General features: G+C 31.5%; 2 protein-coding genes across 2 annotated transcripts; both read left to right on the top strand.

The window, feature by feature from the left end:
* Positions 1-295: 295 nt before the first annotated feature.
* LOC114390627 (extensin-2-like) lies at positions 296-2957 on the top strand. Its single transcript, XM_028351430.1, has 2 exons — positions 296-1750; positions 2613-2957. Exon 1 carries the CDS (start codon positions 311-313, stop codon positions 1748-1750), a length of 1440 nt encoding a protein of 479 aa, XP_028207231.1. The 5' UTR covers positions 296-310; the 3' UTR covers positions 2613-2957.
* Positions 2958-10478: 7521 nt separating this feature from the next.
* Positions 10479-12171, top strand: LOC114390628 (extensin-2-like). Its single transcript, XM_028351431.1, has 2 exons — positions 10479-11246; positions 11946-12171. The coding sequence occupies exon 1, from the start codon at positions 10521-10523 to the stop codon at positions 11217-11219; it is 699 nt and encodes a 232-aa protein (XP_028207232.1). The 5' UTR covers positions 10479-10520; the 3' UTR covers positions 11220-11246; positions 11946-12171.
* Positions 12172-12869: the final 698 nt, after the last annotated feature.

Raw genomic sequence — 12869 nt, 5'->3', positions numbered from 1 at the left:
TTGGTTCGTGTCTTTTATTATAAAGAAAATAAGGGCAGTTTCGACCTTTCCAGACACTTAATTAGTTAGTTTATTTTATTTGTTTATAATTATTTTCATATAGCTAGCTGTCTCTATCAAATCCAAATCCGCGTTGCACAACCAACTTGGTTGGTCGCATTGGTCCAAAAAACTCTTTTTCAAAATAATTTTCACATTGTTTAAGAGGAGAATTGTAAGAGATGAAATCTAAGTCCACCTACCAAGATAAAATAGTTGGATAAATGGGTGAAAAAAAGAAGTTATATAAAGGGTTACACTACCTTTCCTAATGGCAGCACCAAAACCCAAGATGGGGTCTCCAATGGCGCCCTCTCTTACTCTCACTATTGCATTAACCATAATCTCTCTCACCTTCCCATCTCAAACATTAGCAGACAACTACATCTACTCATCTCCACCACCACCAAAGCATTCACCACCTCCTCCATACTACTATCACTCTCCACCACCACCACCAAAGCACTCACCACCTCCTCCTTATTATTACCACTCTCCACCACCACCAAAGCACTCACCTCCTCCTCCATACTACTATCACTCTCCACCCCCTCCTAAGCATTCTCCTCCTCCTCCATACTATTATCACTCTCCACCACCTCCTAAGCACTCTCCTCCACCTCCCTACTACTACCACTCTCCTCCACCTCCTAAGCATTCACCTCCTCCTCCATACTACTACCACTCTCCACCACCTCCTAAGCACTCTCCTCCTCCTCCATACTACTATCACTCTCCACCCCCTCCTAAGCATTCTCCTCCTCCTCCATACTATTATCACTCTCCACCACCTCCTAAGCACTCTCCTCCACCTCCCTACTACTACCACTCTCCTCCACCTCCTAAGCATTCACCTCCTCCTCCATACTACTACCACTCTCCACCACCTCCTAAGCACTCTCCTCCTCCTCCATACTACTACCACTCTCCACCACCTCCTAAGCACTCACCTCCTCCTCCATATTACTATCATTCTCCACCCCCACCAAAGCACTCACCTCCTCCTCCATATTACTATCATTCTCCACCCCCACCAAAGCACTCACCTCCTCCTCCCTACTACTACAAGTCCCCACCACCACCACCTAAAGAGCCCTACAAATACCCATCACCTCCACCCCCAGTTTACAAGTACAAGTCCCCTCCTCCTCCCTACAAGTACCCATCTCCTCCACCTCCTCCATACAAGTACCCTTCTCCTCCACCACCAGTGTACAAATACAAGTCTCCCCCACCCCCAGTTTACAAGTACAAATCTCCCCCTCCTCCCTATAAGTACCCATCTCCTCCTCCTCCCCCTTACAAGTACCCTTCACCTCCACCACCAGTATATAAGTACAAGTCTCCTCCTCCACCAGTCTACAAATACAAGTCTCCACCTCCTCCCTACAAGTATCCATCTCCACCACCCCCACCATACAAGTACCCATCACCTCCACCACCATACAAGTACCCTTCTCCTCCACCACCACCATATAAGTACCCATCTCCACCACCCCCAGTCTACAAGTACAAGTCTCCACCACCCCCAGTTTACAAGTACAAATCTCCTCCTCCACCCTATAAGTATCCATCTCCTCCACCACCACCATACAAGTACCCATCACCACCACCCCCAGTTTACAAATACAAGTCTCCTCCTCCTCCTGTTCATTCACCACCTCCCCCAGTTTACATCTATGCATCCCCTCCTCCTCCATATCACTACTAGGTAGCGGTTTTGCGTAGCTTCGCAAGTTTTAAGCTTCTTCATAAAACCTACATTTTCATAATAATGGCTTGATCTGTGCGAACTTACGTTTAAATACTCTTTACATGCAGTCACATGCAACACATTAAGTTTTCACTGAAAATAAAAAGAGAAATGTTTAGAAACACGGTGACACGCTCTTTCGAATATATTCCCTTTCATTTGGTTGAAAATTTTTAAAATGATAAAATTTTGTGAATCCTACTCAATAATTAATGATGTTTTCCTTCTAATTTTATGGTAAAAAAACTTGTTTAAAAGAGTGTGTTTTTAAGGCTTATTAAATAAAAAAATAAAATAAACATGCAAGTCAATAAGTAACTACTCGGTCTATGTTGACAGTTTAGAAAGTAATCTACATTGGGAAGTGTGATGCTAACATTCTTATTTTGTTCGATTGAAGAAAACTGTTGTATTTTCTTCTCTTTTATTTTTTTTTTTAATTTTGAATTTTCAAAGGTTTTTGGCTGTTGATAGAAAAGGTTTGTGGTTGATATAATTTTCATTTGAATCATAAAGTAATCAGGACGTTTTCAACTTCCCTATTATTTTTTTGTTGAAATTTTGAGAAGCATATGACCATTATTTTTTATACAAGAATAGTATTTTTTTATGTATATACATATTTTAAAAGTATATTTCCAAAATTAAAGGAAAAAGCTTTAGTCGTAAGAAAATTCTTCATAACCCAACTAACAACATTTTAGCCTGTATTAGTAATATTTAAGAGAAAATTGTTGTCATTTATTAATATTGTTGAGGGGATAATTAATGAAAGGGACTGATAAACTATTATTCTAACCAAGTGCGCGTACTTTTGTAGGTTATTTCTGAAGAATATAAGCCAATAAAAAACGTTGTTGATAGCAGGAAGATGCACTTCGCAATTGCACAAGGAAAATAACGGAAGCCAAGTTTCCGCGCATTTTGTCACATAAGAAAAACGAAGTGTCAATCCCTTTCTTCTTCGTTTGTATTGTTTATGAATTATTAATTACTTTGGTTTTAGACAGTTGTATGGCACTGCTTTTGTCTCTGTCGTTGAATGATATCACATGAATGCATTTTGGTTTGCAACCTGCTGCGCTTGCAAGGGGTTGTGAAGCCAATTTTATAATAAATAAAATCAAATATATGCTTTGTATATTTATTGAAAAATTCTACAATATGTATTGTATCTTCAATAATAAAAATTTGATTTAAAGATAATTAAATAGTATCTTTTGTTTAGTCCAACTTCTCATATTATCATGTAATTTACATATTATGTTTTTAATCAGACAAAATAAAGTCCTCGATCGCATTATAATGCATAAAAACTTCTCATATATTATATTTATGTCTATTTCGATTTCTCACGTTTTAAATTCTTCCACTTAAATTTGTGGACACGAATCGAGAGTTGGATCAATTAGAAACATGATAATGATGTACGAACGTGTCGTCGTGCCATAGACGTAGTTGTGGATATTACATATGCAATTCTTTGAAGGATAAAAACAATATTACCAACCTAAAGTAATAGTCATGTTAGATTATTTTTTATAGAAAAAATTATAAATAAAGAAAAAAGAATAAAACTTTTATCAAACTAATTTCATATTATTATTAGTTTATTCATGAATAATTATTAATATCATTAGGAATATAAGTAAAAATAATAATTAATATTATATCAAAAAACTAAAATAATAATTATTTTAGGATTTTTTTTCGGTTACACGATAATTAATATAATGAAATCGGAGGGAGTAGTTAATAATTTTTAGAAAAAGAAGTTTGAGTATTATTTGAATACTATTGCAAATAATGATATTATATAAAGTATTGGGATAATATAAATTATAATAATCTCTGAAAAATACAAATTTATAATAGAAAGCATTTGTGTACTCCCTCCGAAAAAAAAAAACACCTTGGATCTGCTTAATGTGAAAATATCCTGTCAAATGAGACAATTTATCATTGGGGTAAAAATTTCTTGTGAACTCAAACTCTCGGTGCTTCGAAAATGATACATGCTGTTGTCAATTTCTTATTTGGCAATAGTTTAAACAGAAATTGAGCCATGTGAAGAATGACTCAGATGACATTGAATTAGTTGTTGTGAAATAAAGTGTGTTTCTCATAAACCTATCACTAATTTTTGAGCGATTAGTGAAAAAAAATCTCTCTAATTTCCCTCACTATTGAGTGAAATTCCTGTAGTGTTCATAGTACAGGCTATTTTTTTTTGTTTTTTATGTTGTATATTCGTCATTTCATAATTAAACGTATAAATTTTGGGACGATAAATATAAATTAAAATACTATTTTTTTAAGAAAATAATCCACATTCTATATTGATTACTACTAAAACCGATATAGTAAGTCAAACTTACAACGTTGGTTATGTCAATAACGGATGTGGGATGTACTGATTAATGGTTTCACTAACTCCTACATCAGGTTCAATAGGAATCCATGTTGAATGTTAAGATTCTAAGTTCGGTTGAAACTAATATTGAATATGTTTATATATATATATATATATAACAATGTGTGGAATAATATCGATTCCAAAATCAATGTATGTGTTCCCAACCGATGTTAACCCGTTAACGATTTATCCCTAGATGAGACTTCATGGGAGGATTGGACTCAGCTATGTCAGGACTATCACCTTGAAGACAAGGTGTCTTTGCAAGGGCCACAGGATGATACAGAAACAAACAGGGATAGCAGGAATTGTGCCAGAAACAGCAAGTGCAGAGCCAAAGTCAGATGTGCAAATAGCAGGGAAGGCCAAAAGAAGAATCACTAAACCTCATCACCTAAAGGATTAGGTTTGATGAAAAAAGGACAAAGGGTGGGGGACAAGATTAACAAATATCTGTTAACCAAATATTCCTAGAAATATTCTTATATTACTAGGAATTTTATATATTACTATGTAAATAACAAGCAATGCAATAAGAAAGTGCCTATTCCTTCTTCTTCCCTCTAAACTTCTTGGAGGTGCTGGACCTCGAATCCAGTGGGCTTCAAGCCTAACAGCTGTACTAGTATTTTCTTCACTTTTTTGTGAAGTTAAAATTAAATAAGCATATATCATGGAGTCTAGCTAAATTGGTTGTTTAATATAAGTTGTTATAAATATTTTATTATTCGAATTTGATATTACAAATAAACAAAAATATATGCATATCAAATGTTTAAAGTTAGTTCTCTCTTTATGTGAAAAATTAATTTAGTTATTTTTTATTTTAATAATTTATTTTTTTAAGATCTAATGATTATAATAAGTAACTAATATTAATAATTAGATTAAAAAAAATAAATGATAAAAATGAGGAGTAATTTTAAAAAAATCACTCTAAGTAACTTAATCTCCCCCTCTCTTTATATATATATATATATATATATATATATATATATATATATATATATATATGTAAATTTTTAAAATGCTCTTCCAATATTGTTTTGTTATTTTATTTTAGTCCTGCTAACGTATTTATTTATTTATTCATTTTTATTTGGATAAGTTGCTTTTTAGTTTCTATGAATTTTTTCCAAAAGAACTAATTTAAAATGACCTAAATATAATTATGGAAATTAAACAAAAATTAATTAATAAATTATAGGAACTAAAACAAAGTAATAAAAAATTAAAATGGAAACAGAATTTTGCATGAACTATTTTAAAAAAATTATAAGAATAAAATGAAAAAACGTGTAATTATATGCTAAGAAGATATTTAAGTTTTGTTAATTATTTAGAAAGCTTACACCGTATGACTAATCGCTACTTTGAGCTTAACTATTATTTTGACTTCAAAGTATTCTAGATGAATTTTAACAGTACAGTTATAAAAGGATAATACGCTGACATGGAGCAATTATTGGTCATATATAATACATTAATTAAATAAATTATTAATCATACATTACAAATTCGACAGCGATTTCTATTATTTTTATGTTCTTGGCAAAAAGTTTGTCTCCTTTTTCTCCGCTTCCCTAACACCTTTGACCCTTCACCTTTATAACGAACATTATTGAGACATGACAAAGACTCGACAATACAACACATCCTTTTACATCTATTTATGCCACTGATGGGTATATAGGTGAGTTCGACATTAATTATGAGAACTGGATTTTTTTTCTATCTTTCCTTCTCATAGATTATGTTTGCCAAATGAAAATTTTCCTCCGCAAGGGTTTTACTTTCTTATTTTTTCAATGTGCTGCGTAAGGTTGCATATTTATCTTCTCATTAATTAGAAGCAAAGAACAAATGCAACCTATAAAAAACTGCATTTTTATTCATTTACTCCACCCTCCCCCATCATTTCCACTATCATTTCCCTTTTTTTTTTTCATACCAAGAATATTTCTGATAGTAGAACTAAGATCCTGTTAAAAGATAGATATATATTATCACTTTGTTTTTTTCCCCATCAATTTCATTTTTTCTTCCTAACATTCAAAAGTAGAAAGTATTGTTGAAAGAAATGTACAAGATTAGTTATATCATTTAATTTGAAACATCCACGAAATCTCGATAGTAAGATTTGTTAGGCCGAATTGATAACGAACAATATATACATATGGAATTAAAGAAAAAAAAAATGTTATTATATAGTTTGTACTAACTACTGATGCTGACTCTAGAAAACACATATACAACTAACTTTGCCAATTATTTGTTTATTTTGAAATAGTAGCTCAAGCCTCAAAGCGTATTGGTAAGTCAAGAAGTGAAGAACCCCTGAAGCTATTTTTTTTTAAATAAAAATTTCCTTGCTTATTTGTGCTCTAACCAGATCACTGAAAGTAAAAATTATTTTCAGCAAATGATTTGCAGTTAAAAGTTAAACATACATGTTATAGAATAAAAAATAGTTTCACCCTTAATAATAACTATTTAACTAAAAAAAATATGGCGAATCTTAGTAAGTTTCTTTTTACTGATTATCTAGAAACCACATTCCTAACAACGTAGGGTAGACAGCTCTGACTCCACCTTCTCCCGTTGCGAAAGGTTAGCGATGTGAGGCAGTTAGCTTCTTTTATTGAAACAAATATCAAATTTTCAAATAATATAATATTACTTGAAAATTTAATGTGAACAATATAAATACATGTACATTTTTCTTTAACTGGAACTGCTTTCACACAGCCCTAGATAAGTCCAGATGCACACAAGTGTACATTACTTGAAAAGTTAATGTGAACAATCTAAATACATGTACATTTTTTAAGTGTTTTTTAGTTCTTTAATTTTGCATGCATGCTATGTGATCATTGGGGACACAAGAGTTGAGAGAGTTCAGATTAATTTGCAACTTATTATATAAGTATCATATAGTTTGGACCTGAAGCTAATCAAACATTAAAACAAATATGGGCATGCCATCTTCCTTTGATTTACAATGGCAGCTTTTAGTGAAGCTTGCCATTGAACAATGTAGTAGGTATTGACTATTTTGTCTTTCATGTTTTATTGTTATTTGTCAATATTATTTAATTTAAATGTATAAGAATATTATTATACAAGAGGTTCAAGACAAGGGAGAAACAGATTGAGACCACTTACCTGTCGAAGCTTCTCGGAATAATCTCCGTCTTTGTTCACAATTTCTGTGCATATTTTCTTTCCTTCTGCTTCCTATTTTATTTACATGAAAAATTGTTTAATTTTTTTAAAAAAAACAGTGAGAACTGTAGGTGCCATCAATTCATTAATGCATCTAAAGCTTAATTATCTACCCCCCCCCCCCCCCCCCCCTTTATCTTCTATTGCTATATATACAATGATAAAAAAAAACAGCTAGAAGTAATTTTAGTTTCATTAAAGTTCTATAAAAATATTTTAGAATCATGTATTTCAGATCATACAAAGTAATAGATTTCACTTTATTTAGATGGTTTTTTTCTTGATCTGCAAACACAAATAAATTAAATGTACATGTTAGTTATTCTTTTTTAATACATTCTCTATTTTTTTATTGTTATTTTATGTGTACTTAAACACTAACATGTACTTTCACTCAATACATTAAATATATTAAATATTCAAAAAGAAAGTTTTGTCATCCGTGGTAGTTATATACAGAGGGTTGAATGGCTGGAGGGATCAAAATAAGCATTAAAATTCAAACAAAATATTTATATATTTTCTAAAATGATTTAAGAACATCTAATAAAAAATACATTTACATATGTAGAAGCTATTTAATATATTTTTAAAGACCTAAACTTACTAATGAAAATCACCAATTTCACATGCCACCGAGAACTTTAATGAATATTTAAAAAAAAAATTATATTTGTGGCAATCATATATTTTTAACAAAAAAATTTATTCTAAAAATATACTATATTTGAATAAATTATATAACCCACTAAATTTAACATTGATTTATTCAGCATGGCTTCTTAACCTAAACACAAAACGATCTTTCTTCCTTTAGAAGGCCATCATCTTAATTTTCCTACTAATAAATATAATTAATCATGTGTGCCTCATGAGCAACGTGTTACACTTGACAAATTATAAAGGAACTCAAGGTTGGACTAACTTATTTTGGCTAATATGTCAATGACTTACCGGGTTCAATATTTGAAAATTTCAGAAACTAAAGTGAAACAAGTTAATATTTTTTATACCTAACATGATTAATTGTTCTTCAAAATATATTTCAAAACGCCTAACGATAATTTTTCTCCTCTTTATATATAATTCATCTCCCATTTTTATCTTCTAGTTAGTTTCTTCTGGCATCACTTCGTGACTTCCCCTGATTTAGGAACCTAGCCACGTCAAAGGGTTTACTCTTATATCAAAGGGTTTACTTTGGTGGATTAAACAGTTATTATAAAACTTTTTGTTACGGATAAGAAATATATATTACTCATATCTCTTTCTCTTATAAAAGCATAAGCAACGTGCTGATATATATAATGAGAGAATAATTAGATTTTTTTGAATTTTGATTAATCAGCCGTGCATTTAGATTTTATTGGATCTTGATCAATTATTATTATTGTACTTAAATCTTATTAAACCTTAGTGAATTATAAGTATTACACTCAAGTTTTATTGGATCTTAGTTAGTCATTAGTATTATACTTGAATTTTATTAGATATTAATTAATCATTAGGGTTATACTTGTATATTATTGAACCTTTGATTAATTCTCATTGTTGCATTGAGTCCTTATTGAATCTTTTTCAATTAATCATCAATATTACGCTTTAGTTTTATTGGGTTAGTCAATTAAAAGTATTATACTTGAATTTTATTAAACCTTGAGCAAATATTACTATTATTCTTGAGTCATATTAGTTATTTGTTAAATAATTTTTTGAGATTTTTAAAGTTTTCTGTCAGAGACAGAATACTATATTCAATTGGTGTGTGTCACTTTATAAAGTATTTTAGCGATTGATATTTATATGGTCGCAAAATCAATATTGTATTGGATTCAACATCAGTTGCCAATCATGAATATAAAGATACTTTAGCGAATTATCCTTCTACAACTAATATTAGCGGTCGCCAATTCCAAAAAATATCTTTGTTTTAGCTTGGCAGCTAAACTGGTCGCCAAACAATGATTTTTGCGACTAACATTTTCGATCGCTAAATTCGATGTGTATTTGGGATTTTTCTCTTAGAGTCCTAATAGGCTTAGTCTCCCATGCAATCAAGTATCCTCATGACATGATCACACTTAACATACACTATAATAATGTGCTCCTCAGTGATGACTATTTTTTGTGCTCAACTATTTAATAAACTTTCATTTAGCGAATAAATGAAAAATGCCATAGTTAGGCAACAGTATACGCACTTTTCAAAGTTTGGTATGAATTGCAAGCGAATAAAGGGGCAAAGTGACACAAATTTAAAAATATTATTATTAAAGACCTTTTTGATTTTGAATATTTGAGTCATAAAAAAATTGCCCAGTGTACAAAACTAAAATAGTTAAATAAGGTCGGTGTCTTTTTCTACAGAGAAAAATAAAGGTAATTACGTCAACTATACCAGCTGTTTAGCTGGATACTTTTCTTCTGCTCAATTAGATTGCAGTCTTCGATGCAAAATCTACATTGGTTCAAACACGAAATATAACCAATCTAAATTTTTCTTTACCTCAATTTTTACACTTATTTTATATCTTTCTTTTCCTTAATTTACTATCGTACAGACAAGGACAATATCATCATAACGACTTTTAATGTACGGTAACTTAATAAAAGTCCAATTTATAAAACACACGAAGAACACCTGTACCTATATAGAGAAAGTGTGAAGAGGTCAAGTTGCTTCAGCAAAATATATATATATATATATATATATATATATATATATATATATATGTAATTTTAATAATTCAATTATTATATATTTTAATATTATACAATGATGTATAATTGTAATATAGCAATCTTTTTATTGATATTTAATTATAATTTGTAAAAAATACTATTCACTTTGTTGAATGGAAATTAACTTGATCATTATCCTCTCTCTATGAATTCCAAATTAAAAACATAATATATTTTATGGATTTCATATTTTTCAACAAGGTAATTAAGTTGAATAGATAAAATCAAATTACTCCTTCCAAGATGATTCATCAGTCGGTGTTAACTTGGTAAAATAAACTCTATATAAAGGGGGCACTAACTTTGCTAATAGCATAACAAAACCCTATTTGAAGTTGGGAGAAAATGGGGTCTCTAATGGCCTCTCTTACTCTCACTCTTGTATTGGCAATAGTTTCTCTAAGCTTGTCATCTCAAGCCTCAGCTGACAAGTACGACTATTCATCTCCACCACCACCAGTTTACAAGTACAAGTCCCCACCACCACCCTACAAGTATTCATCTCCTCCACCACCTCCTAAGAAGCCTTACAAATACCCATCACCACCACCACCAGTTTACAAATACAAGTCACCACCACCACCCTACAAGTACCCTTCTCCTCCACCACCACCTAAAAAGCCCTACAAATACCCATCACCCCCACCTCCAGTTTACAAATACAAGTCACCACCACCACCAGTTTACAAGTACAAGTCCCCACCACCACCACCTAAGAAGCCCTACAAATACCCATCACCACCACCACCAGTTTACAAATACAAGTCACCACCCCCACCCTACAAGTACCCTTCTCCTCCACCACCTCCTAAGAAACCCTACAAATACCCATCTCCTCCACCCCCAGTATACAAGTACAAGTCCCCTCCTCCTCCATACAAGTACTCTTCTCCTCCACCTCCACCATACAAGTACCCTTCTCCACCACCCCCAGCTTACTACTACAAGTCACCTCCACCACCACCTAAGAAACCATACAAGTATCCATCTCCACCTCCTCCACACTATGTCTATGCATCACCACCTCCCCCATACCACTACTAGATAGTGATTTTAGTATAGCGCCCCATGGTAAGCTTCATATAAAATCTATATATTGTCCATTTTAATTATTTCAATCAAGGTTTTAAATTGCAATTACATAAAATTCTAGAATATTAATATACTGTAATCGTAATTGTAGTTAACTACTACTATAATTTAAAATTTAAAATCCAGCAAAGTTTCCTATTATGATATAAAACATTTGTTTATTTATTGAAATTATAATGTTATAAATATAATTCCCACTGTTACAACTTCACCCTTCCTTGTACATTTATTTTTTATTCCAAAAAAAGACAAACTCACATTTTGTTTTTTCTCTTCCTCCCTCTTTTGTAGAAGTGTAAAAATAGCATATACAAAGTCAAAGTGAGACTTATAAATCGATACTTAAATATTGTTCTGCTAAGAAGATCTAATAAGAATCCTAATTAATTTTTTTATATTCTAAATTTTACATTTATCTTATACTTTTTTTTAACCTTTGTCTTTCTTTCCTCTTATATTTATTACTTTATGATCTATTCCTTACTTTCTTGTTTCTCAATTTCCATATCTAACAGTATATATGCACACGGGTGTAGGGAAAAAAAATCTTGCTAATTTTAGGATGCATTCATATATGCATTATGAAATCTTCTTCGTTACTTTGTACTAGATAACAGTATCAATTAATTACATGTTATGGCAAACTAATAATTTACGTGCATGCGTGTAATTTTTTAGGATCTGAAGAACTTGTGCAAATAAAGGAGAGGGAAGAAGCACCATGCAGTTTATACAGTGAAGAGTGGAACTTGTGAAAGCAGTAGTGTTTATTTGGTTTCCCTTTATTATTTTTATTTTGTACTTTATATATTCAAAGTTTTAAGGCACTGTTCAGATCTGATCCATGTCTTGTTACTCCAGTTATATTACTATATAATAAATAAATACCATGATTTTTTTTCTACTTTGAAATTCCCATTTAAAATTTCTACATATTCCGGTATACGTACCCGCCACGAGTATAACGATATGCAAGAAATGCAAATGTGGAATTAAAATGACATGCTCTACATTAGTAAACGGTTAAATTAATAATGTATTAACGAAATGATGGTTGATTATCAACACATTATTCACTACTAATTTACAAACTATTACAGCTGTATAAAAAATACTAAGAAAAAAACAAAGCGTATCTACATGAAAATTACCGAGACTGTGTCTAACAAAAAAAAAAAAAAAAAAAAAACTAATCCCAGAGAGTGTGTTAAACTACATTTTAGATCCTTACTGAAAAATTCATTAGCCGAAAAAAAGAAATTAGTAGTAGTATATTGAGAGAAAGAAAGTCAGGGTGAGAATCATCGTAAGACTGAGAAAGTGGAAAGCGAAGGATTAACGACTTCATATATCATATTATATATAAGCACCTAAAATTCACCTTGCACTAAGACAAGTTCACATGATCCAAGTTTATGTATGTGAGATTTTCATCTCTTATTAGTTACTTAAAAGGTAAATATCACAAGTTAGTATATAAATTAATGCAACAAAATTATTTTAGATAATGTAGGACTTTGCCTTTTGAAATTTCTCTTAAGATCAATACAACAGGCCCTCCTTCTCCAAATTATTCATCTGACACCCTTCCATCTTAGTTGA

The sequence above is a fragment of the Glycine soja genome, chromosome 16, assembly GCF_004193775.1.
Source record: "Glycine soja cultivar W05 chromosome 16, ASM419377v2, whole genome shotgun sequence".
NCBI lineage: Eukaryota > Viridiplantae > Streptophyta > Magnoliopsida > Fabales > Fabaceae > Glycine > Glycine soja.
The sequence above is the reverse complement of the archived record's forward strand: the minus strand, read 5'-3'. Positions and strand labels throughout refer to the sequence as shown.